General features: G+C 46.1%; 1 protein-coding gene across 1 annotated transcript in view; it reads left to right on the top strand.

Annotated features, from left to right (window-relative positions):
- Positions 1 to 27,309, top strand: part of DOCK2 (dedicator of cytokinesis 2) — a 371,332-nt gene that overhangs the window by 64,386 nt on the left and 279,637 nt on the right. Inside the window, exons 20-23 of the mRNA XM_010972245.3 lie at positions 321 to 410; positions 801 to 901; positions 1,741 to 1,875; positions 22,203 to 22,311. Coding sequence (XP_010970547.2) covers positions 321 to 410; positions 801 to 901; positions 1,741 to 1,875; positions 22,203 to 22,311 — 435 coding nt within the window. The remainder of the gene's footprint in view (positions 1 to 320; positions 411 to 800; positions 902 to 1,740; positions 1,876 to 22,202; positions 22,312 to 27,309) is intronic.

Below are 27,309 nucleotides of genomic sequence, written 5' to 3'. Positions count from 1 at the left end.
GAGTGACAATGAATGCACATTTTGTGTCTGACGTCTTACTCTGCACGATGCTCATAAAGGTTATCCGCGTCATTCCACGGAGTCATAGTAGTTGGTTCTGTTTTATTGCTGTGCAGTATTCTGTAGTGTGAAAATGCCACCGTACATTTATCCACTCTGCTGCGTTGCTCCAAGTTCGGGCTCTTGTGAGTCAGGCGCCCGGCCCTCCTGCACGTGGCCCTTGGTGGATGTGCGCTCTCATCCTCTTGAGTCTGCACTGAGGAGTGGGACTTCAGGGTCACCTGCCCTCTTTCTTACGAGACCTTCATTATTTTGCCCAGTTTCTCCAGGATACTCTGGACGCCCTCTTCAACATCATGATGGAACATTCTCAGAGTAATGAGTATGACATCCTGGTCTTTGATGCTTTGGTAAGAGAAAGGGGACAGGTGTTCAGGGATGTTAGGCATAACGTGTGTCCAACTGAGAGAACACTGAGAACTTATGGCCCACATCGCCATTTATGTGAACTTTTTGGAGGCATTGTGACATCTGGCAACCAGACCAATGAATTTTCTCCAACTCACCTGACCATGAAACCCCTTGGTCTTATAACGCCCCGTTGCACATTTCATGAACCACTTTCTAGGAGACAGACTATCTTAGTGAAAAGGACTTAAGATACGCTGGTGACTAGAGATATATTGGTGAGCTAATTCCTGGGCAAAAGAATTTTAATAGGGGTTCAGTTAGGCCATGTAAATACAGCTTCCTGCTCTGGGTCTGCCCCCAAAACACTCATTCCTTGCCTCTTCCTCAAGATCTACATAATAGGACTCATTGCTGACCGGAAATTCCAGCATTTCAACACCGTTCTGGAGGCTTACATTCAACAGCATTTCAGTGCTACCCTCGCTTACAAGTAAGTAACTGCATTTCTTACTTGCCCTGCCAGGAGGCCTGTGTCACAAGAAACTTGGTTAGTTTCCTTTTGTCACCAGCCTGTGTGAGTTCTCCCTTTTTTGACAAAAACCCAGTCTGTGCTTGTGTTATTTACAATATATGCAAACCCATAGATTGCTGTGAATATGTTATGGTGGCAGAAGTATATGGAAGTGTTTGCTCATTCACTGCTTCATTAAATCAGTCAGTCAGTCAGTCAGCTACCATTTATTGAGCAGCTACTTATTGTAGACACTGGGGTTCAAAGGCTAGGGAGAAGAAAGTGCATAGGAGAAGTAGCTCAGGACAGCTTGGGTATAGGGAACTGAGGGTTAGAGCTCAGAGATGGTGCTGGAAAAATTAGTGGGGGCCCGTTTGTGAAGAGGCCTGGAAAAGCAGGCGAAATAGTAGTCGCAGATCTGCCCTGCTGGTGATAAAGGATCATGGAAAATTTCCAAGCAAAGGAGTTCCGTGACATTGCAAGAACATTTCCTGTGGGATGAAAAGGCTGAAAAGGACATGATCACCACCAGCATCATCTCCACTCACATCCTCATTATGACCAGTTTTCCTAGTCAAAAGATTTTTCTTTCCACCCAGTTTTTCCTTTGCTGGCTTTTTATGGGCAGGAAATACTCACTCCCTGTATTACATGTATTTTTTAAGCAGAGTTACTTTTATGGTGTAAATGAGTGAGTGAGCTTGGCTGTACCACCACCTTTAACCTTTGATTGAATGCCTTATAATTTACTGAGAAAACTAATTACCATGCCGTGGATGGCAAAATGATGTATTTTGAAAATACGATCCCTTATTCAGGAAGTTGATGACGGTGCTGAAGACTTACTTGGATACCTCCAGCAGAGGGGAGCAATGTGAGCCGATCCTAAGGACCCTGAAAGCTTTGGAATACGTATTCAAGTTCATTGTTCGGTCGAGAAAATTATTTTCGCAGTGAGTACTTGTTACGTCAGAGTGATCGATCGGTTAGCGCTGCAGTTCCTCCGGGATGCAACAGTATTCATGCCGTTTGAGAAACTCTTCCACAAAATTATAACCAACTGTTGATAAAAAACAACTTAAAAATCCAACACAGGGAGTTGTGAGTAAGTAATCATTCCAAGTTCATTTGGGGGAAGAGAAAAAGAAATCTTCCTCTGTGGTCGGGTTACGTTTCACCCAGTGAATATGGTTTGTGATTCGAGGCTCTTCTGCGTTTCGTCTAACATTCTCCGTGTGATCTGAGATATGGTGAAAACCTTCCAGGAATCTACAATCCATGGGGCTGAGGAAAGCAGAACTCAGAATTTGACATTTATTTGGCTCTAGGAGAATGTGCATGACGGTACAGCTGGTATTTGCAGTTGACCTGCCTGCCAGTGAAATCCTAGTGGCCAAAAAGTGCGCTGACGTGTGAGAGCACCTGAGAGATTTGGTGTTTGATGGTCAGTAGCACAAAGGTTAGCCACCCTTTTAAAGGGCTTTAGAGATGGAGGCATTCCAATGCAGCCCGCAGAGTAACAATTTGTGTTCATCCTGGCTAGAAGGCAGCGTTGGGCAGGGGACTGGTGGTGTGGATGACCAGGTTGGTTGTGTGTGATGGGAAATAAGAAGAAGCAGGCAGGGAACGTATTGTCTGGATTCTTAATGCTAATGAAGAGCACTCAACTCAAGATGACTTGGGGAGAAAAAGGACTTAATTTTATTTCACATTATTGAAAAATCATGGGGGTAGTTGGCCTTACGCATGGCTGGATCCAGATGCTTAATGTTACTCAGATAGTCTGTCTCTCTAGATCTTGGCTCTGCTTCCCTTTTGTTGGTTACTTTCTGAGGCAAGTTTTCCAATGTGGAAAGCTCAGGTTCATATTCTACTATCTTAAGCAACTCTAGGTTCCTTGTCATTCTAGCAAAATTTGATGCCAAGAACTATCTTGGGTCATGTGCTAAGGTCTTCAACAGTGTGACCAGGGGGATGAATATGCAGATTGTGTAGTTATGGTCACATGTTCACCTCTGGAGCCGTGAGTCAGGTCGGCCTCTTATGGTATGAACTTGTTTAGTTGGAGAGATGGTTTCCTGAAAGAAAGTAAAGTCTGTAAGTCATCATTTTGATGATGACAATGGATGGATTATGAAAGCTGCTTGTTCAGCAAGGCATCTGACATGGGTAATCATTTGGGATTCTCCTTTTTGGGAGAATTCTTTGAGATGTCAGTTGGTGAATAGAAAGAGGTGAGTGTCTCGAACCGTGTCACAAAACATGTCACTTAGGTTATTCTAAAAGTGAAGTATCTGTTTCGATTCCTCTGTTTTCATCAGATACTGAAGGCAGAGATTGTGTGTTAAAGTCTTAGGGGTATTCTTCCAAGTTCAAGAGATACTTGTCAATTATTTGAAAACCAGTAGAAGACAACTGTGGGTCTTTCTGTGGGTTGAGTTTCTTGGAGGGGTTCAAGGTTTGAAACATTATAATTCCAGATTAGGCAGGGGTAGGCAAGAATATCTTACTCCATCTTCTAAGCGAGAACTTCAGATCTACAAGAAGAACGTATTTTTTCCATTTACCACATCGTATGCCTAGTTTTTTCTTTTGAATTATCCCTTCCTTCCTTCCTTCCTTCCTTCCTTCCTTCCTTCCTTCCTTCCTTCCTTCCCTCCTTCTTTCCTTCCTTCCTTCCTTCCCTCCCTCCCTCCCTCCCTCCCTCCTTCCTTCCTTCCTTGGTCTTTTCTTCTTATCTTTTTTAGTCTTTGTTTTTTCCTCCACTGGAACAAACAACATTTGTACATTTGATTTCTTCTTTTCTTCCTGAAGGCATGTCATCTTGCTTTCTCTAGTTCTTCATTCAGTAGAAATTCAATGCTATTGGAACTCTAAGTGATTTTTAGCTTCCTAAAGAGTGGGATGACCTGTTATTCTTTGCTGTATTCCCTGCATAGCATCTAGGACATCTTTGACACTCAAAACCTGCCAGTTGGATGACATGCATTTTGAGGGCTAGGAAATGGCCTTTGGCCGGAGGAGGTGTTTTTCAGGTGACCCAGACACAATCTCATGAACAGAAATAGAGGCTGACCTGCAAAGAGTGTCTGGGAGCTCGTGCTGAGGGAAGGTTGGTGGTGTTCATTTCAGAGTCTCCCACAATGGCCTGCCCTTCAGGGGAGCTTTGAGGACATTGGGAAGTGATGGAGAAGTGCTTCCCCGAACTGGAAGGGCATTTCACTGGGGAAATTAGAAGATAGAAGTTTCAATGCTTTGAGATTTCTAAGCCAGCTGGTGGGAAATTGTAGTGTAGTTACTGCTTTGGGGGCTCATTGTGTCTGCATATTGTGTTTCTTTTTCCTGCTACTCCTTTTTCTTCTTTCCCATGTGCATAACTGCGGCTAATTGGGCTCCCATTAGCTGTTCCCTTGCCTTTTTTCCCTTTGCGCCTGCTTCACAGGAGCGTTTACAACGGCTAGGGATGATCCTGTATCAGTCTGCAGCATGCAGCTGGGTAAGAGAGGAAGAGAAGTTGTTGAAAAGAATTGGAATTTTCTTTGGGATCATTCATTTCTATCACATAGCCAAAGAAAGTGGTTTTCCTGTCCCTTCTTCTTGGGTCACTAGCTCCTGAGTCGAAATCTGGGTAGGTGTCTCTGGGCACATACCTGTGCTGTGTTGCAGTGGAAGCTGGCAGAGCAGGTTTGAGCTTCTGCCACAGGAGAAATATGGGAAATTCCTAAATTGTCGGAAGTGGGTCCAAAAGATGCTGGGTGCCCACAGAAATGACCAGTCTCCACTGGGCTTTTCTAGAATGACTGAACCCCTGGGAGGTATAGGGCACAGTGAGGAACATTCAGAAGGAGCTGAAATGATTATCTTGGAGGCATTAAGCTTCTTTACAAAACCCCTTGCCATGCCTTTTATCCTGAAGCCCAGACAACCAGCTGAGCTTGTCCCCAAGGTTTCTGAGCCTGTGAAATCACTCAGAGTCTGCTGTAGCCCATGCTTCCCTGGTCCACGTGATGGACACCAAGGAGCTCCCCTCCCTGCTGCCCAGGCACAAACAGAAATGAGCCTGCAGAGCTGTAAGTATGACTCCCCAAAAGAGGGGAGACCCAGAGTGCAGTTCTGAGATGGCATTTGCTCCTTCTTGTCTGTAGTCCTTTCAGATCCTGGAGCTGCCACAGGCTGGAGTATGGGGAGGTGGTGTGGGACACGGTGATGGTCGCCCTGTACTGGGCAGTGTTGGCTCAGTGATGGTCACTGGTCACACAGGACATTTCCTGTCCCTGTAAGCGCCTGGCTTAGAGAGTGACTCAGCCTCACTGAGCCTTGGTTTCCTCATCCGTGAGTAGGGATAAATCAGCTCTCAGAGTAAACATTAGCTGTTACCGTGTTTTCACCTAGAAGAGACGGAAAGGGTGCTTGTTTCAAAAACTCAAATTTAAATTAGTAAAAGTTTTAGTGTCTTGATCCATGCTCAAAATTCGGCTTACCGTTCATGCTATCCAAGACATTTCTTGCTCTTTGTTTTTTAGGAGGAGGGGACACCTTTACCAGGTGTCTTTGCTTTTTGAGGACCTCAATGCAGGGCATTTTATAGCTCTGCGAATTCACCTGGGTCTGTTGCTGGCCCTTAGGGTGGGCCCTGCTTTTGTCTGCTGCTTCCACTGCCTCTGTGCGTGTGATCAGGCCCTTCTGGTCCAAGCTGTGCATCCAGCTCTCTGTTCCCTGCTTGCTCTGCCTGTCTTTTCTTTTGCATCATGCCTTCTGCTCTCATTACAGTTCTGCTTACTCAGTTCCTGCTTCCTCCTCCTCCTCCTCCGAGTAATCCCTCTCCTGGGGCTGCTCCGCCTTCACACACTCCTCCTTCACCACACTCATCGCCACCGCCACCGTTTGCTTAGGGGCGGCATTCCGCTCAGTGGTTAAAGGCATCGTTTCTGGAACCAGGCTACTTGGGTTTGAATTCTGCATTTGAATCCTACCGCTACCAATTACTAAGGTTCATGACCTTGGGCAAGTAATCCACCCAGAGCTCAGTTTCCCTGTTTGTAAGACAGCCATGTATGGAACAACCCGGGCAGAGCTGTTGTGCAGACAAGATGAGCTAACGGATGTCAGGCACGTGGCAGTCAGGCGGTGCCTGTCACAGGGCAGGTGCCTGCCTTATTATTACCTGCTAAGTGCATTTTACCCATTACCTCCATCAGCCCCCCAAAATAATCCTCTGGAGAACCTCATCTCCTGACTTCATCTCCTGTTCCTCTCTCACTCCCCGCCAGCCCCATAGGTGGCCTTGTTGTGGCTCAAGTTCCTGACACAGGGCCTTTGCACCCTTCCCCAGACACCGGCTTGCTCACCCCCTCACCTCTTTCACAACTTTGTTCAAATGTCTCCTTCCCTCCCCTCAGTGCAGTGGCAACCCCTGCCCTCTGCACTTCTGACCACCCTCCCATTCACTCTGCTTTGTCTTTTTCCTCCCCGTGGAACTAAATACATGTTAACATACTGTACCATGATAAGTCATGCTTTTGTTTTAATTATCACTGCCCTCTGCCGGCTAGAGTGTCAGCTCCTTGAGGACGGGACTCTGACTCTGTACTGCATTCCAAGCACCGAGGACAGCACCCAGCACACAGTAGGCTCTCCTTCAATAAGAGACGAGACAGCCCTTCTAGCCCCCTTCCACGGGTGACCAGGCTGAGGCTTAGACCCAAGCCCAAAGGGCGCATAGCTAAGAGTCAGGAGAGCAAGGCTTCTCATTCTGCCTCATCTGATTAAGCAGTTTTGAGAACCGGAGCTTTTTCCGGACCATACAAGTGTGGTTGGCCAATGGGAGGGGCTGTCCTGAGAGAGAGCAGCTCTGGCGGGAGGGTCTACCTGCTGGGTGCTGCTGGGGCTGCTGGGAGGGGCGAGGCTGCATGGGTTTAGGTGCAGCCATCCATCCCTAAGCACAGTAAGACTTCAGTGAAGAGAACGAGGCCTTGGAGCAGGAGCTGTCAGGAAGGGCATCCCCACCAGCATGGCGAAGCTGTCTGGGCAACAGTGACTTTATCCTCACATCCTCCCAAGAAATGAATGAAGAAAAGCTGACGTGGGGCTGGCCCAGGTGAGCTCACACCCCTTGGAAACAAGCTACTGCTCAGGGAAAGAGGACTGCACACATCATCCTAATGGGAGCAGCAGCATCTCTAGGAGTTCTTCTGCTCCCCAACCCTCACTTGGGACCTGGGAAGGCTGGCCATGGCGTGTGTGCACAGTGTCATTTGCCTGCACTGAGGCTGCCGCTCCATTAACACAGGCTCAAAGGAGCACAGTTCTCACCTCCAGCGGACGCTCCCAATCTAGCTCTGCTCACTCAGGGTCAGACATCCTTGCCCTCTAATTGCCTTCAGCATCAGATGATCTGATGCTCTCTAACGCTTGCTTTTGCGTTTTTATTTTGCACCTTGCTTTATTCTACCCGTCCCACCCCCACCTCCCCCGGCTCCCGTCTCATCCTTCCACCAGTTCAATTTCTTCATATGTAAATATTATATACTACTTTATCCTCCAGGTCATGAATATGTTAGGCAGCAAGGTTGTCTGAATAAAGCTCAGGCAGGCCCAGTCTAGCCTGCAGTCAGAGGGAATACATAAGCCTCTGCCTTTTTAAACAGATATGGATTTAGCTTGGAGGTACTTGCCAGTGTGATTTGTTTTCATTGTTCACGTATGAAAAAGTATTAAAATGTAATCATCGGTTTGTGCGGAGCACGAGTTGGAATGCGGGTCATGTTGCTATTCCCGTTTCTCCTGCATGTGATTTGTTTGCATGTTAATGCCGTTTATTCCTGTGTAAGCCTCTGTTTTCAGCTTTGAATATTATTTCACTTTCTGATGACAGTAATGGCTCAGTAAACTATACAATTGCAGTTAATGGGATTATTTTATGATCCCATTAACTTGGCATCAGATCAGGGTGGAAGAGAAAACTGTCATCAAAGGGATGTTGTCAAACAGTTACTTCTCTTTAATTTATTGTCTATTTTATGAATTGCTACAGGGCAGAGAGGGAGGTCTTAGCCTGTTTTCCTACAAACTTGTGAAAGCACTTTGTAAACTGTTAAGTAAGTTGTCCTTACTATAACGTGAAATTGTGCACATGCATGCACTTTTAAACAGTCTTCTTTTCCCTTTGCAAATGGAAATATTGATCAACTTTTATTGAGCACCTATTCTGTGCTAGGGACTTTGTTAAGTGCTGGGAACTCTGAAATTTAGTGTCAGATGTCCTCGAGCAGTGGCAACTTAGTGGACGAGATGAGACACACGTGCCAGCAGTCAGATGCCCACGTGCCTGGAGTCAGCAAGGACCAGGGTTGTGGTTCAGGAGAGGTCTGCAAGTGGTTCCTGGGGGCAGACCGGTTTGAATGACGGACTCCACCTCGGGGGAATCGGTAATTCTTCGCAGAGGAGGTAGTCTTTTAAAGTAGACATTGAAGCCCGCCCGTGGAAGAAAAAATAATCAGGAATTATATAGAACTTCCAATTACTCCTACTACTCTAAGGTACCATTTATAAAGCCCCTTCTCTGTGACTGGCTCTGTTTTCACTCTACCTCGCTTAATACTTACGACAACCCTGCAAAGAACAGATACTATTATAGTCATTTTACAGAAGGGGAAATTGGGGCCCAGAGAGGTGCAGAAAGTGACTCTAGGTCACACAGCTAGATGTCGGCAGGGAGGGATCTGACAGCAAAACCTCTGTCCTTTGCGCTCTTCTGTGCCCACCCTGTGAATAGCTAGGCAGGTGAAGCTGCAGTGGCGGAGAAGTGAGGGTGTGTCTGAGGAGGGGGGCTGAGGCTAAGTTGTAAACTACTTTGAGCGCTGGATCAGGGAGTGTGACCTCGTCACTTCCCCGCTGGGGGATATTGGCATACGTGCTGCCCTCCGTCCTCAGAGCACAGAGGGAGTACCCCATTGGGGTATACACTGATCCACTGGGATCAGAAAAAAATATTAAAATTTCCTCATTTTGTCACAAGATGAAGAAATTAAACTTTGTAACTATTTGACTTAGATTAGTTTGTGGATATAATTTATCAATAAATAAGCATCTGTTGAAATCATTCTTAAAAAATTTTTTTTTCTCATAGCAGCTTTGGAAATCCCAGATTTTGGCAGCAGGTGGGCACTGAAGTTCTAAAACAGGGGATTAATATGATAATATTCATGTTTTAGAAAGATTACTGCAGACGTAAGGTTAGTAAGTGGAAGATGGTATGGAGGAGGGGAGGCAGGCGATCAGTAAGGAAGCTTTTGCAGTAACCCTGGCAAGGGGACTTAAACTGAGGTGGTGACAGTGGGGCTGGAGAGGAAGGAAAGGAAGAAGATAGGGGGTCTGTGGATGGCAGGATTGCCCAAAGTAATTGAGTGCGGGAGTGGAATTGACAGACGGGATCAATAGGCTGATCTGACGCTGAACTTTGTGGCCCATTTGACTGGCATTGCTCATCGGCATTGATGCATGAGGAGGGAAGGAGCAAGTTCTGGGGGTGGGGTGGGAAATGATGTGTTTGGTTCGGGTCTTGTAAAGCTGGAAGTGTTTACTGGTATAGCCAGATGGAAATGTATAGCAGATAGTTAGTTTCAGATTTGGAGTTCAGGGGAGTGGAGAATGGAGATATGGTTTTGGTAGAAATTGATCTCCTTCAGGAGAAAGGAATATTTGAAGCTGTGGCACAAGGTGAGCAATGCTATAAACTCAGAATGAAATGCAGGCAATTAGAATGTTGGAGGGATGGCTGAGGGAGAGTCCCAGGAAAGGAGGATTGGAGATATAGGAGAAGAAGCAGGGAGAATCCAGGACCCAGGAAAGGGAGCACTTCAAGGAGGGAACATCAGCCGTATCAGCTGCTACAGTGAGGTCCTGGGAACTGGAAACTCATCAGAGGCAAGTTATTTTGCAATTAGGAGATCTTTGGTGAATCAGCCAAACCTCTGTCCAGAGTTTAGCATCTTTCCTAATAGCCAATCAGGAGGCCAAAGGGAGCAGGGTTTTGACAATTATTTCCCATCATCTGCGTACGAATTACTTACACTGTGGATTGTTTTTTTGCCAGGGTTTTATCCTAGACTGGCTTCCCCCTCCATCCTTCAGAGGCTGGGTCAATGGTTTCCTGTTGTCACCAATCTTACACTCCACTTACAGCAAAATGTAAGCTGCTGGTCTTGTTTGCGTCCATTGTCCCTTTAAATGGCTTAATTTTGCCGAACAAGACTATACATGCTTTAGATAGTTAAGAGAAAAGCCATGGAGGACATGAGATATTCATCCTTTTAGGCGGAAGCAGTAGACCATTTCCTTCCCTCGTTAACTCCTTGTTGGAAGTCTGGGAGCTAGCTTGCTGGCAGAACCTTTGCCTTCGCACAGAAATGGCTGTTTCTGTCAAATGCTGAGGTTGACAATTCCTCAGAGAATGATTTGGGTGGAAGATCGATTTCCTGAATAACTATGTAGATTTAGGAAATGTGTTTGCAAATCTCCTGTAACTAAATATGAATGTGCAGGATAATAAAGAGTCTCGTTTGCCAGAGGGGTGAAATTCACCAAGCTAACCCAATTGTCAGAGAAGCTGAACTGAATCAGAATGACTAGATGTACTTTGTGATCCACTTCAAATGCCCTTGAGGCAGGCATCACCCCGAAGTAGAATTTGTTTCCTTAGTAGGAAATAATATATTACTCAATTGTTGGGTTTATTTCTTATTGTATCTTTGGGGTGGATGGAAAATTAAAAAGGACTTGGTAATGAGGTGCATGTGGTCACTGTCCTTGAAATCTCCAAACTGGTCCCTCCGTGTCTCAGATCTGCTCTCCTAATGTAGCCATTTGCAAAGACACATTAATTCAATTCAGTTCAATTCATTCATTCATTTAATACACATTTTCGAGTCTTACTGTTTGGAAGTTCCATTCTAAGATACTGCAGTGAACAAAACAGATGTAGCCCGGCCCTCATTCTTCCCTTATTAATACTGTGGGAGATAAAAAATAAAATAAATACACCAAGTAGTTGCAAATCATGATAAATGCCAGTAAAGGGAATAAGCAAGTAGTAGAAATAAATGGTGAAGAATTCCAGTGACCCCCTGTGTAACTGGGGGCAAATGACCTAACGTCTGTGCCTTAGCTTCCTTGTCTAAAGTTGCGATTACTTCAGTGTTACACTGAGGATTCTGATGAAGTAACGTTTAAACTGAGATGTGAAGGATGGGAATGAACCAGCCACATAGGGATGGAAGGAAGAGTCCTTCAGAGAGGGGAAGTCTGAGCAAGTGATCTTGAATAAGAAAGAGCTTGAAAGAGTTTTTTTTCAGATACTTAGGGAAGACGCACGTGGCTGAAGTCCAGAGAGCACAGGGGAGATTAGGAGAAAGATGAGCTTGGAGAAACAGGCAGCGCCTACCATGCAAGGTTTATTCTAAGTGTATTACAAAGTCCTCAGCAGGCATTTAGCTGAAAATGCTTGCACGTCGTGGGGTAGCATGCTGACACTTAAATGGCGAGGGGGGCTTGTGTCATTTGCTGCACAGATGGGTTGGGGGCGGCTGCCTGGTCTAGTGTTAAGGAGGACACAGAGTTTAGAGGTGGCTACAGAGGGAGTGGTGACTGATCAGTGGTATCTGAAAGGGGTAGCTCAGTGGAAGTGACGGAATTGTTAGTCCCCGAGTTAATTACAGAGCCCTGGGTAGGAAGGAGTGAAGTACAAGCAGAGTGCACGTTGTCCTGTGGGGCATTTGTGTTCTAGATTATAGTAATTCCATATTTAAAACTGAAAAATGTGTGTTTCATAATCCCCACAAGCCTCTTTGGTTACCTCCTGTGATGTTCAAAGATATAAACCCCCCTTCTTTTTTTTTTATTGAAGTACCATCAGTTACACTGTGTCAATTTCTGGTGTACAGCACAATGTCCCAGTCATGCAAATGCATACGTATATTTGTGTAACGCCCCCTTCTTGAATTGGGTTAGGGGACAGACACAGCCTATGCTCCCTCACTTCATTGAGTCATTCCTTCAGGGGACATTGTTATTGTTTTATTGTTTTAAGCAGTATTTCAGTTTTGCCTTTTTTTTTTTTTTTTTTTTTGCTAACTCCACAAATTAGACATTGTTACTGTTTTAAGCAGGCCATGGCATCTGGACAATATTCTGAGGGAAATCGGGAGCTATTAAAGGATTTTGGACAAGAGAACCGTATGATCACATTGGTGTTTTAAAAACGGTCCCTCTGACCATTGTGTGAAAAACGGATTGAAAGGGAATTAAAGTGAAGGAAGGGAGATGGGTTCAGAAAACTCTGCAGGGAGGAGGCGATAGGGAATTGGATAAAAATGGTGCTGATGAGGATGGAGGATAAGAAGTGGCTTTGACTATAGTCAACAATTTTGCATTATATACTTAAAGTTGCTGAGAGTAGATCGTGCATGTTCTCACACACACACACACACACACACACACACAAACTTGTCATTTTGTGACGTGACGGATGTGTTAACTCACCTTCTTGTGGAAACCCTTTTGCAATATATACTTGTACCAAATTATCACATTGTATACCTTAAACTTACACAGTGTTACGTATCAATCGTGTCTTACTCAGTAAAGCAAGCAAAGTGGCTTGGGGAGGTGGATTAATGGGACTTGAAGACTGAATGACACTCAAGCCCCTCAGAACCCACCCCTGCCTTCCTCAGGGCACCCCTGGGGCCATGCCACGTTGGGGAGCTCCACGGTGTAAGCAGGCTTGGTCTTGGGCGATTGTCATGCCCCAGCCTGACTCTTTGACAGAAGAAGCTAGGAATCCTGGAGGTGTCCCTTAATGGTAATGTGGTCCACTTAGAAATGAGGGAACCGGAGCCCCGAGTGAAGTGGTCTGCTAAGGATGACAACACACATGAGCGCTAGAATATGGTTTATAACTCAGTCTGGGGGACACAGACCACTGCTCTTCCTGCCACACTGCCTTCTGCTGGCAACTCGTCTGGCCCTCAGCCATCCTAGCACTCAAATGAGGTCTCCAGTCATGCAAACCTTACCATGTTTGGACTCAGACACTTCCTCAGGTGTTCCCAGATTTCAAAACAAAGAGTTTTACTGCACATGCATTTTTAAAACCAGTACCATTAGTAAAGAAAATGTTAAAAATTCTATTTAACGCCACGCACCAAATGTCAAGTCTCTCAGTGGAGCAGGAAGTCTGGGGTTAATTACCCTTCTCGGGAAGCCACAGACTGAAAGGGCAAAGTTCAGATGGTCTCGGCAAGACCACCGTTTATAGAGTAATAATAACTTGACATTTCTTAGGCAGCTGTCTCTCCAGCTGCAGTCCATGCCAGGAACCAGCGGGTGGGTGAAGAATCAGCATCTCAGTGCTTGTAGAGGGAGAACTACCCCCAGTTGTATGGCCTTGAGCTGGATTGCCTGGCTCCAGGTCTAGTTCCCATGGTGAGAATGAGGGAATTCAGGACGGACTTTGGGGAAAAGGATTGCTGTAGACAGGAAGTGGAGGCGAAGAAACATTCACCCTGTAGAAAGAGCAGATATCTCATTTTAAAATTAAAGGTAATTTTTATTCGTTATAAAATCAGAATATAATATAAAAGTGTGTAAGGGAACTGTTGATATATACAATCTCTTTTCTAAGTGGTAATGAGATGATCAGCTTAATGTATAGATTTTACTAGGGGTGTGTGTGTGTGTGTGTGTGGACATGCGTGTAATCATTCTGCGACTTAACCTTTTCTGTTACGACCTAGAGAATATTAAGCTTAGGGAAATAAGTCAGAGAAAGACAAATACTCTATGTTATCCCCTATATGTAGAATCTAAAAGATAATACAAATGAATGTATTTGCAACGTGGAAACAGATTCACAGATACAGAAAAACTTGTGGTTATCAAAGGGGAGAAGGAGGGGAAATGGGGGTTAACAGATACAAACTACTGTATTTAAAATAGATAAGCAGTAGGGATATACTGTATAGCACAGAGAATTATACCCATTATCTTATAATAACCTGTGATGGAATATAATCTGCAGAAATACTGTATCAACATCTGTACACCCAAAACTAACACAATATTCTAAATCAACTATACTTCAACACAATAATAAAAGAAAAAAGACATTATGGACACTTCCCAGTTCATTAAAAAAAAAAAAAAAAAAACAAAGGAAGAAATGCTAAGAGAAGTGGTCAAAACCTAATTTTTTTTAAGTACCCAAACTTTGTAGACCAACTTTGTATGAGAAAGAACTGGGAAGACTGTGCTGAGTACTAGCTTCCCTTTCGAGTAGATGATATAAACTGTATTTTTCTCTGTATGTCTTGGAACCATGGATGTCTGTGTGTGTGTGTGAGTGTGTGTGTGTTTCTATCCTTAGGAACATTGCTTTTGGAACTCTCAATTTCTAATTATGTTAAGGGGAAAAACCCCGAATACCGTTTTTCATGCTAATGGAGAAATTTACCTAAGTGCAGACATACAACTTAGTTCTTCTTGCCAAATTACATAAAGGCTGCCGATCCTCTTAGAATGAAGGATGGCACAGGGCACACATCACACTCTATTCATAACTTAGAGTTCTTTTCAAGGCTTTCGCCTGCATTTTATTACCTACTTACTATTAATTTATTACATAGGGTTGCCATATTTTAAAAGTACATTGAATGTTTTAGATGGATTGTTTTTCTCTCGTTTCTTCCATATTGTTAACTTCTTTTTTTTTTTTTTTTATTTAGGCTGTTTACGCTTCTATCTGAGGCAGTTTTTCCTTAATGATTGCATTAATTTTTGTTCCTTCATTCTAGACGTTTTTCAAAACGGGATTCCCCACATGTTGAGTTTGTCTTTTTCCCCTTCTCACCCACAGATCATTCTTCCCTGGGGTGATTTGCTGGAAGAAGACTGTTTAGTGAGACTTCTTCGCAGTTTGTCCTGAGGGGCAGTCCCTCCTCAAATGTCAGATTGTGGAGAAGTAACAGCTCAAGTAGAAATAATTCTGTCATTGACAAAAGGATTGGCACCAGGAACTGGTCTGAGTCCTGCCTGCCGACTGCTCGTCTGCAGGCAATACTCTCCGGCCACTAGGGCGGCTTGACGGTTCACACTGGCAGCTCTGTGGTTATCCTCGCCCCTCCTTACATAGTCTTCTTACTGATACAGCTTTACTTTTTCTCTTCTGAGAATAACGCTTTACATTTCAACTTTGTTATGGTTCAAAAGAAATTTTCTCTGGCTACTGTTGAGCTGCACAGCTCACGCCAGTCTCATTGCACCACAAATCCACGTCTTAATCTGCAAGTTTCTGATTGTTTCAGGTCTGCAGACCTTGTTGGGTGAGAGAAGGGGTGATGATGGTGACCATGTGGGGAAGAGGGGAACCAGGGAGGGGACCCTCTCTTTCATGAGCCCTTTCCAGCCCTATTGCTTTGATTTAAATGTGCTTGCTGAGTGCACTGAAGGGTTTCTTTCTGTAAGTAGGATCAATAAATGCAAGGATGGTTTCCAGACAGACTCTGCCACTGGTCTGGCTACAGTTATTCTTTATCCCAAATTGTGGGTGGGGTGGGAGGGCTTGGGAGGGGAGAGAGAGAGAGAGGGAGAGAGAGAGAGAGAGAGAGAGAGAGAGTGAGTAGAGAGATAGGTAGATTCTGGTTTTAGAGTGCTGTGAATTTTCCAGAGTAATTACTCTTCTGAAACCAGCAATGACTTAATGGCTTTTTTTTTTTTTTTTGTAAAGTCACTAATTTACACTTCCTGTAATAGAGCGAATTATTGGCTCAGGAGTAGGAACACCAGCCAAGTCACCTTGGATTTAGAGCTTGGACAGAAAAAGGTTAGAGCCAGCCATCTAACTTCCCTAGACAGCCCCATAGCATCCTCCTGGGAGCAAATGGTGCTTTCCTACCCACCCTGACGTGTTCTGGGTCCCAGTCATCTGCTCTTACTTCACTCTGTTCCCTGGAGGCAGCCCTGCCTACTGGTTAAAGGAGCGAGACATTGGAGCCAGAACTCTTGGGCTCAAATCCTGCCTCTGCTACGTACTAGCTGGGTGACCTTGTGCAGTCAGCATAGTGCCTGGTGCACAGTGAATGCTTAATAAGTAGCAGCTATTAGCAGTGGTAGTAGTCGTCTTGGTGGTAAAAGTAAGAATAATAAATAAAACTGGCCTGGCTGAAGGTGACTGTCAGTGCCATCCTCAAGATGTTGTTTGGGTACCATTAGAATTAGCTGAACTGCTGTGAGTTCTGGACTCATGGGACATCTCTGTACAGCCATGTTGAAAGTGCTGAGATTCATTCATTTAAAACCTTATCATTTGTTGGTGCACTTGCTTAAAACTCACTTTTGATGTTCCGTGGCTGTTGCGAGACATGCCGATATTACAACAAGATAGCCTTGATCTCTGCCTGCGTGGAGCTTACACTCTAGCGGAGAAGGCAGGCAAGCAGGTGGGGACGGTAAAGAATGAGGTGTTCAGACCCGGAAGTTCCGTCGTCATGATAGTCTGCGTTAAATGCCGTGCACTGTGCGTTATCGTGAATCTAAGGAAATTCTTGAAATAAGTGGCCTCCCTTCTATGGTGTTCCTCGTGTGCCTAGCATCACTGGGGGCAAAAAAGATCTTCCCTTGTGTGGCAAGGTAACAGAATGGTGTGGGGTGACCTCCTTGTTTGAGTAATTTTGCTCAGTTCCGTGTAAGATCACGGAGACATTTAAGATAGAGTTTTCATTTTTAGACCCTTCCAGTTAATCTGGTCTTGCTCCCAGGCACTTGTGAAATGAGTCAGGTGTGTGTCTTGCCAAGAGCAAATTTAAGCAAAGATGTGACCAGGTGAGGGAGACAGAGGCAAGCCAGGCCCAGGTCTAATCCTGGAGGCTTGTCTGGGACTGCTGCGGGGAGGGGGGAGGAGGGAGGGGAGGGGACAGGCTGTGGTGGTGGCTGGAGGGGGTGGGTGCTGAGGGCTGAGAAGCATCCACCAGGTGCTCCCTGTGGTCTGTGTTTGGCCAGAGCCCTTGCTCCCTCCTCTCAGCCTCTGTTCCCCTTGCTCTTGCCTCTTTAATTTTTGTCTTATGTACAAAAGGTGGGTAAAGGTAGCCTCTGTCAAATGAGCTAATCTATGTGAAGAACTTAGCACCATGCCTGACCCTGCAGAAATGCTCAATAAGAATTTTAAGCTTTCATTTTTCAGTTTTACTCACTGTGTGCCAATACATGGCTTAACCTGTTGGTTTGCATCATGATTTCCCTGGGGATAGGGGCTGAGTCTTAATTCCTCTTGTCTCCACTGCACTGCCTGGCACACAGTTGGTGCTCAATTAATGGCAATTGTCTTTATGACGTTCCTCCTTATGATTCCTTCCTCCTGAGGCTTAGAAAGCAAAAAGGAGTGGCTCCAGAAGAAAACAGTGATACTGTGTAACAAGAGCTACTATTTATCGAGTGTAAACTGTGTGCCAGGCATGGTGCTCGCTGCTCTACGGGCATTATTTTATTGCAGGACAACTGTATAGGACTAGTACCATTCTACTAGTGAGAAACCTGAGCCTTCTAGAGATTAAGAACTTTAGCCAAGATCACCCAGCTAAGAAGTGGCAGAGCAGGGTTTGGAAGCTATGCAGACTTACTTAAATGTCCGTGTTGCCTCTAAGAGGCAGGGAAGAAATCAGGAGGCTGCCTGGGAATGTGGCTCAGAGGAGCTGGAAGTGGCCGAGGTGTAGAGAATGAAAAGGGGCCGAGGTGCCAGGAAATGCTCCACCCTGGATTCTAAGGTAAATCTTCCTCCTGGCTTTCTGCAGCCTGAGCTTGCCTTGGTTTGATTTTGCTTCCCTGGGCTGCTGGCCTGAGGTTGGCATCTCTGTTTTATGTACCTGCGTGGAGGAGGTGGTGCAAAGCATTGTACACACCATATGGGGCCCCATTTGCATTTAGTGAGTGCTCAGCTGTGCACAGGGTCTCCTTAACGAATCACATGCCATCCGAGTAGCTCTATATTTGTCTCAGCCCTGGGAGCTCAGTGCCCGCTGCGGTCGGGCTCGCACGCCCCAGAACAGTGAGTGCCTCGCAGGTTGTTCCTGTTTTCCTTGTGGTCAGAGCCTTCGGGCCCTTCAGTGATTCGTTCCCTGGCAGCATCAGCTGGTTTCCGAAAGCATCTTTCTAGATGTTCTGAAGCCAGGAATAATGTTTCCCTCCTGAAGCTATGTGCAAGAACAAGTGCTAAAGAGGGACCTTGAAACCACACTGCTGTGCCCTTGACTTCAGAGCCACATTCAAGGCCGTGCAGATGGGCGAGGCTTTCTTTTTCCTTCCTCTTCAAGCTTCTCAGGGGAGGTTCCACAGTGCTGAATGCCCCACCCCCCACACCCCCATCAGCCCCTTATTTCTTCTATATTGTCTAAAACCCTCATGTATATTTTTCCTTACTCACTCCTTCTAAGAAATACTCCTTTTTATTTATGTAACTTAGATCAGAGAGTTTGCCTATATGATCACTTCTGTGTATAGGAATAACTGGTATTTACTGAAGTGTCAGCTGTAGTATTAAGCATGTGAAAGGCATTATCTCATTTTTTTTCCACCTTGAAATAAACCTCTGAATGAGCATCACATCTCTGTTTTATCAACAAAAGGAGTAAGATTCAGAGACGTAATTCGTCCGAGGCCACACAGCCAGTGCGGGGAGGAGTCTGGCGAGACAGCAAAACGCTTTAAACTAAATAGGTTTCTGCTTCCTTTCTTTTTCCCAGTTGGAGTCATTTTCTTCAACTGTTCTTCTCATTCCCACCAATTAAAAGCCCCGACTTGAAAATTAACACACATGCACACACACGATTGATAAGACTACAGCAGTTTTGTTTAATGATGTAGCCACTGTCAAATTCAAGCCACGTCCCCACAGAATTGCTTTTTACCCTTTGTAAAACTTAGATGGGCGTAGAATGTATTTCCTGCCCTGGGCTAGACTGTGGTGTTAAGGTGCTTTCCTTGTGACATGAAAAACAGGGAGCAGCTTGGATGCCCACTGAGGCAGATGCCCTAGTCTTGGCCCCATGGGCTCTGTGTCGTCTGTCCTGCCCTGTTAGATTCTCAGAAGGAGAAGGATGCTGAGCTCTGGGTTGAGCTATAGCCCTGGCACAGTCTGTGACCTAGAGCAATTCACAATGTCCTGCTGGTAGAAATTAAATTCAGTTTCCTATAAAGTTTGAATTTGAGTGGAAGGCCTTGATTTGTTATTACAGCCTAAAGGTCTCTTTTCCTTCCCACCTCAGTCAAATAACATTTCAAAGCTGGTAGTGAAGCCAAGTCACCTCCCCACTCTGGCCCTCAGTCTCTTCATCTGTACAATAGGAAGCATGGACTCAGTATTCCCTGGCCTTCCCAGCAGCTCTTGGTTTAGGACCCCAGGGAGCTGCAGAGAAGCCCATCTCACCCTGCAGAGTTCTGACTTAGACAGGCGTTACAGTGAGTAGAGCCAGGGCTGGTCTAAGCAAAAAAGGGAGTTTATAGGAAGGATATTTGTTCAGCTCACAAAATCCAAAATGAATTAAGTAACCAGACCCAGGGATGTGAGGAACCAGGGTAGCCTCAAGGATCTCTTCAGCAGGAGTTCATGAACTTTCCCCCTGGAGCACTGCCACTAAGATGACTCGGAGCATGTATTCCAGGGAGGGAGCTGCCATGGGATTTTTCATTTGTGGGAGGTGGGGGGCTAGGTAGGGTCAACCAGCAGGAAAAAGCTGCTGGAGGCCATTCTTGTGGGCAACACAGGTGGTTCCCAAGAAGAGGACCCAGTGGGATCCCCACCTCCCCTACCCTCCACGTGCAAATATACAAATAGGTAAACCTTGCAGAGAAAGTCCATATATGTATATATAATGATGAGGTCACCATGCCTGGGAGGGAGACACCATAGACCAGTAACAGGAATTACAATGCTTGATTTATTTTATTAAATGTTTTCAGGCAGCTGTGGCTAGAGGAAAGAGTAACCGATTTCAAGGCAAAAGCCTTGGGGGATGGACCATCCTAACTTTGGGCACAAAGAAAAGCTCACAGGGAAAGAAGGCACCACTGCTTTGAATTAGGACCCTCCCTTCCTCCCTGCCAGACCTGGTCTCACCTTTTCCACTTTGATGGGATTTGGGCAAGTTTCAACCTCTTGAAAGGTTGTTTTATGTCCTCATCTGTGTAATACTCCCACTCCCACTCCCACAATTAACAACAGCAAGACAACGGCTGACATTTACCGGGGCCCGGCGTGTGCCGAGCATGTCACGTGGGAGCTGGTTTCCTTACCACCGTCAGACGCAGTGCTGTTGCAGCCTGCATTTTGCAGGTGAGGAACTGGGGCTTACAGGAATTAAGAGAGTCAGGAAAGGGCTGAGCACAGTGTTCTACAAAATGGTGGAGAGGGTGGGCTCAGGAGCTGGACGGCCGGATTTGAATTCTGGCTCCAACACTTCCTGGTGTGGAGTCCCTGGGCGTGTTGTTTAAGTCATCCATCTGTAAAATGGGGGTTAAGGTGAGGCCCCTTGTCATGGTGTGCTGATGAGGGTACATGATTTAATATATATAGACAGTGCCTGGGGCAGAGTAATGCTCTGTGATGTTTGCTGTTGTTAATAAGGTCTTCATTTAGTACTGGGCAAAGTGGAGATTGGATCCCAGGGCTGATGACTCTGAGACACAACCTCAGTGGCAGACATCGCTGTGCTGGCAGGACAAGGAATGTAGGGCAGGGAGGAGAGAGAAAGAGACAAGACTTAGGACTCCTGGCTCCTCTCCATGACCTTGTCTCCATGACCTTGAACTAGATACCCAGAAAGTCAGCACCAATTGCTGGGTCCCTGTAATGGATTGCAATATACATTCAGCACTGGCTTCCCTTTTAAGCCTCTTACTTCAGGAGGCTTTAGGAAGGGGTCACTTGAGGAAAAAGAGGAGAAGGAGACACAGAGAGCGACTAAGACAGAGGAAAGAGAGGAAGTCAAAGAGAGCGTGAGCAGCAGACATAAACGTAGGGACCGACAGACAGAGTGAACAGATTGATATTGACAGATTGACAGTGAATCAGAATTGATACTCAGAAGAAGGAAGCAGAGAGACACAGGCTTAAAGACAGGGACAGGAAGTGAGAGAGAAGCAGAATGAAAAGAGGGGCGAGAGGATGGGTGGGGACTGAGTGGAGACAGCGCTGAGGAGGCGCTGAGGGACCGCCCTTCCTGTGATTGATGGAGCAGGCAAAGCCCTTGAGCAAGTCGGCGCTTTATCTGAGAAAGCACCTTCACCACGGCAGCAGCCCCGTGGTGTCTGGCTGTGTAGGGCTGTGACCGGAGCCCCTCTTTGTCAGAATGCGTAGACCGGAGCGCTCCTCTCTCTGTGTTTCGCCCAGGATGCCACAGCTTAGGCTGTGGACTTTTCATGGTGGGAAATAAAGTCTTGTTTGGAGAGGCCTTGAGCTGCACAAGACTCCAAGGCTGGGCCAAGAGGGCAATAAGGAGGCTGATTTTAGATGAGGGGATGGTTTCTATAAAAAGTCACATGTATGTATTAGGCCTCAAAAAATCTCTGTAGGGACATCCATCAGAATGTCAGCAATCGCTCATCTCATGGGAGGATTAACGAGGAGTCTCACTTCATCAGTAGTGCGTTTCTATTATGTTTTCTTTTCTTTTTTTTTTAACAATATCGACACAGAGCCTTTATAATCAGAAACAAGAGGTGTAAATGAGGTAACAGGCACACTCCTGAGGTGAGAAGGTAGGGAAGAAGACAGCCCCTGACATGGCCAGGGCGTGACCGTATTCCTCCGGCAAGCAGCCCGTGGCTGAGGGGAAGGGCAGTGCACCCCAAAATATTTCTCCTGGATGCTTCCAAGATACTTTGAAAATCTGATATGACCACAGTCCCCCCTCTGATTCTTGCAGAAAGGTAAAATTATTAATGTCCCCTCAGCTTGGACACATTTCATTCCTTTGAGGTTCTTCAGGGTTTAAACAAAAGGCAGGAGGGGGCAGTTCATTATGCTGTCAGTTAGATGGTATCTGTGCTGCCTGTGGACACGCCCCGCCCCCAGAGGACTGTGCCTGCGGTGGCAGTGGAATCAACTCCCTCTCCCCGCAGGCCCCCATCTCCACCCCTTTCTCTTTTCAATTGTAAATGAAGTTTGTGGCTGGCACACACTTTCAAAGGGATTGCCTGTTGGCTTGAGAAATGATTCAGGTGTGTCTTCTTTCAGGCTTTATGAAGGCAAGGAACAGATGGAGTTTGAAGAATCCATGAGACGGCTCTTTGAATCCATCAACAACCTGATGAAAAGTCAATATAAAACAACCATCCTTCTGCAGGTTGGTTTACACAACCCCCCTCCCCCCAAAAACTCTGTTGTTTCCCTCAGTCATCTGATAAATAACAGCACGATGAGATAAAGTCTACTTTTGCCTGGATATGCAACCCAGCCCTGTGTGAATTAAAGTTCTGGGCTGGTCACTTTGGTGTGAGGGTCCGGAACGCCGAGGGCTCCTCGGGGCAGGAGAAGGCATATTTACTGTTTGTTTCCCATGAAGGTAGCAGGGCCTCTTCGTAAACATCCCTGAAGCTTTTGCTCCCTGGAAGGAAGCAGGTCAAACCTGGTCCATGTCTAGTGGTGAGACTAGTTAAGGTGGCAGTCTCTTAAATCATCCACTTTTTACTCTCAACACCATAGACTCAGACCCCCTTTTGGGGTGAGAGTTTCCTCAATAAACAAGAGATAGTCTGGAGATGGAGTCCCCTAAATTAGTGGTTTATGATGTTAATCTGTAGACTGTAAATCTTTGAGAAAGTTCGAGGCTAACCCTATTGAAGAGGAGGAGGAGTTTAGCTGCCAACAGGCTGAGTGAAGAGGCTGTTTCAGGGGGACTTCATGACTTTCACAGCATTTATTCACACGTGTTCGGGAAGGGCTGCCTCGTGAGTTCTTTCTTCAAGAAGAAAACCCAAAGACATTTATGGAAACCAGTGAGTTAATCCAGATTCTTCTTTTAATCAGAGTTATCCTTTTCACTGCTAATGTAAGTACCCACTACGCCTGGGGTTGCCCAGCCTCTGGTTAGCATGAATGAGGTACTTGCCTTCCGCTAGGATGGAGGGGAGGAGGCAAAGGCAGAAGTCTATCCAGGGAGCGTTTACTACTAATGCCCTGGATTCCAAACCTTGCACGTTAAAGTCATTTGAGGATCTTGAATAAATTCTGATGTCTGGTTACCACCGCCAGACATTGTAATTTAATCAATGCGGAGTGTGACCAGGGCAAAGGGAGTTTAAAAAGCTCCCCACTTGATTTTAATATGAAGCAATGTTTGGGAATCCCTCTGCTAATGGCTTCCTTTGATATGACACATGTTGGGAACCTGTGTGTGTGTGTGTATATGTGTGTGTGGGGAGGTGCTTGTCTTGTCCATCGCTGTACCCTTAGCACCTAGAGCAGCCCCAGTACCTAGGTAATGCTTGGTAAGCGTCTGTTGAGTGAACAACCCTTGGGATAGGTGTTCAGATCTCGGTTTTATGGGTGAGGAAGCTGAAGGGCTCCAGTGCACTGAGAGGTTTGGCTGGGGCTCGGATCTCTTCCCTCCTGGCGCCAAAGACCGTGCTCCGAGCTGCCACATCACGCTGCTTTTCATACCACACATTTAGCGCCTGCTGGGGGTGGGGGTGCTTCCTCTGAGATGAGCTGGGCCTGCCGTCTTACAGTTCTCACCTTCTCTCCCCTCTTGCTAGGCTTTTTTTTTTTTTCCTTTTAACAGTCTCCCTTCCATTCCTCAAACCCTCATCATTTTGACGCAAAGGGGGTAACAGGAGCGGGGGACTGCAGCATGAAAGACATGTGACAAGAGCCCGAGCCTGTACCCCCGCCTGCCTCTCCCTGGAGGAGGGCGCACTGTCTTAGGATGCCCGGTGAGAGCTGAGGATGGCTGGCTGCGACGAGAGAGGCTAGAGCATTGCGTCAGGTCTGAAACAGGCTCCCAGGAAGCTGAAATGTGCGGGAGGAGAAATGAGGGACAAGCAAGGGAAGCCGGGGTGGGGAGGAGAAAGGAGTGGATGCCCCCAAGAGGCAGCGCTGCCAGGGGAGAGACCACGTGACCTTGAGAACGACAAGGGATTGAGCCACTCTGGAGCCTCCCTTCCCAGCTTCAGCACCGATTTTCCTGTGATGAACTGGCTACGGGTGTCCTGGGGGAAGGAACAAAGGGACAGAGGGAATAAGAAGGCAGGGAAAGAAAGGAATTGAAAAGAAAGGGAGCAAGGAAGCAAAGATGAGCTGGTGAGAGTTTCTGGCCCTGAGGAGACCCGGGTCAGCAAAGCGTTCTTGATCCGCTGTGTGACCTTACGCTGAATTTAACCTCTCAGTGCCTCAGTTTCATCATCTGTAAAACTTCAGTGTTCGGATGAGGATCAAGTAAGCTTTGCCTGAAAAAGAGCCAGTTGTAAAATGCTACACAAAGACAGAGAACTCACATGATTGTTGTGGCTTTGGCGTGAGTCTTTTTACGCAGGTTCTTAACGCCTGGGTGGCTGTGTTAGAAATGTCTTGTTTTCCCTGGGATTCGGGCCAGATTATGCTGGTTTCGCCTCATGGATTTCCACCCCAGAGCCATGGAAAGGGACTTTGTCTTTTTTTTATATTTATTCTAAGAGCCAAATTTAGCTTCTGGGATTTACATAAAATCAATGATGCTTTCCACCTATTTCTAGGGTTGTTGAAAAGTTGTCAGAGAAGAGTTTAAAGTCATGCTCAGATAGGGAAGCAATACCACTTGAAAAACGATGCTGTTTTGGGGCGTGAGGAATGAGCTGGTGATGGGAGAGGGGTCAAGGGCATGTGAGGTTAGCAGACCTCCCACAAGGGACCTTCTGCAGACTGTGACATTTGCTGCAGGAGAAAGAGCTTTGGATTTCGAGCCAGAGAGACCCAGGTGGGAAATGGGGTGTCCACACTTGGGCACATAACACTGGGAGAATCATTTCAGTTTCCTGGGCCTCGTTTATCCTTTTATAAAATGGGAAGCCTAATGTCTGTCTAATTTGGAGACTTCTTGAGAGGATTAAATAAGTAATGAATGCAAAGCATGGTGTGCAAAGCCTGTTACATCGTTCAGTTTAAATAATTTTCAGTCATTTATATCTCTCCCTCCTTTACCTCATCATAAAGCAGAAGCTTCGAGGGAATTTTCCTAAAGTGGAATCTGGAAGGGAATATTTGTATTTTTAACCCTGTTGCATGAAGCTGAACAGTGTTAGGACATTGAGTTATTCAGTTGGATCAAGAAACATATACAAATTTCCAGGAGGATAAATTCGCAAGAACTGACGCTATGAAAAAAAAAAAAAAAAAAAAAAAAGAAGGCGAAGTTTTACCCAGTGAAATAGTACAGCACGACTGGAGCCTTGGTTCTGAGCCTGCATAGGGTACGGTGGGAAAGAGGGCTGTGATCTGTTAGTAATGTCTGCCGTACGTTTTGGATGAGAGCATAGAGTAAGGATGCCAAGGATTGACATTCCTGGTTCAAACGTGACAGTTGCAGCTGGGTGACGGCTCAGGTGGACACCCTGATGCATGCCTGCATCAGTTCAGAGCAGGGATGATCTCGTTCAGTCTCAGCCTTGCCCATCGTGAGTTCTTGGGCCCAACTAAGTCATTTCTCAGGTCTGAGGCTCTTCTGGCTCTCGTGACTTGCTCTCCGTAGTTTTCCTCACTGTTCAGAGTTGGCACGGCAGTAGCTCACACAACACAATGGAGAATTTAAGGCCAGCCGTCCAAAGAAGGTGGAAAGAGCATTAAAACCAGCTTCCACTGATTGAGTGCCTACCATGTGCCAGGCATGGAGCTGAAGCTTTCACATGCAGTGTTTTTCAGTCCTGCCAGAGGTCTGCAAGGAATCACTGCCTTCTGTGTCCACAGGAGGCTCACGAAGTTAAGTAATTCACCCTGAATTGTACCTCTTCATAGGGTGGGGCCAGGATTTCATTCCACCCAGGTCTTCTAGCTCCAAACTTAATGTGATTCTCTAAGCCACAACAAATGGCGTAGGCTAGGGGTTTCCATGTGCTTTCCCCGAATGGGCTGTACGCTCAGAAGTCCCGGTGTGTGCCAGCCCTGTGAGCATCGTTGGTAAAACTGACGGCAGTCTGAGACAGTCCACACTAGACACTCGAGAGTTGGTTACAGCTCAGATGTGAGTAGTGGCCATTTGGTGACGTGGTGAAGACCTATTTGGCGCATTCTCCTGTCGGTCATGATTCATCATAATGCTCCAATCTGCTGTACGAGTGGAAATCAAGGAGCAACTCTCAAGCACAGGATATGCTCCCTTGGCCACTGTGATTGCCGCACGTGCTGATGTAGCCACTAGAGTGTCCAGGAGGGCAGGGGCCTCTGAGCTTCCTGTCTCCAGTGTCTGAACCAGTGGCTGTCACATGGTAGACACTTGAGTATCTTTCAGCTGAATGAATGAACGAGTGACTAGTCTTCCACTATCTTACGTTTTATTATGTGTCACACATTGAGCTAAAAGCTTCACATATATGCCATGAGCTCATTTGATTTTTATAACAACCACCTTATTAGGCAAATATTCTTCTTATCTCTACTTTACAGATGAGGAAATAGAAGCTTAGAGAGATTGAGTAAGTTAGCCACGGCTAAGAAGTGGCGGGTCTGGGACTTGAATCCAGGCTGTGTTAAGTGTAGAGTCTGGGTTCCTAATCACCACCCAGCGAGGCATGGTTTCTTTAAAGAGCCAGGTCTCCTGGTGGAGAGCCAGGTGGATGAGCAGTCAGAACGTAAACAATAGTACAGACAGGCAGGCGTCTGGCCATGCTTGTGACGTCGAGCTAATTAAGGAGGCCTCTTTCTTTCCTCTCTTTTCATTGTCAGTTGGTGTAAAATGTTTGAATGTCCGAAATAGGGGAGGAGAGTGGTTCATTCTTGAGAAGTAGCCTGCAGGCTGCACGCTGAGCCCCCAGAGGTGGGAGACGTGAGACTCATATATTTAACAGCAAGAGCTGGAGTTTGACCTCAGACCGTGAAATGATTCTTTAATGCTGTCCCCTTCTCAACCGTATACCCTGTACTTAGGGGCAATTTTTGGGAATGGTGGATTTATGGAGGCTAGGTTGAAATTTTGTTCCAGTGAGGCCGCTGTAGTCATACTCATGGGTCGCAGTTTTCATTTCATCTTCACATCCGTTCTATAAAGTAGGTAACTTTATTCCCTTCATTCTCCTGATGAGGAAAGTGGAGCAGAGTTACCTTCCCCAAGGACACGTAGGTAAAAGGGATCCACCTGGACTTGAACACAGACGAC

This window comes from Camelus bactrianus, chromosome 22 (assembly GCF_048773025.1).
Source record: "Camelus bactrianus isolate YW-2024 breed Bactrian camel chromosome 22, ASM4877302v1, whole genome shotgun sequence".
Lineage (NCBI taxonomy): Eukaryota > Metazoa > Chordata > Mammalia > Artiodactyla > Camelidae > Camelus > Camelus bactrianus.
The sequence above is the reverse complement of the archived record's forward strand: the minus strand, read 5'-3'. Positions and strand labels throughout refer to the sequence as shown.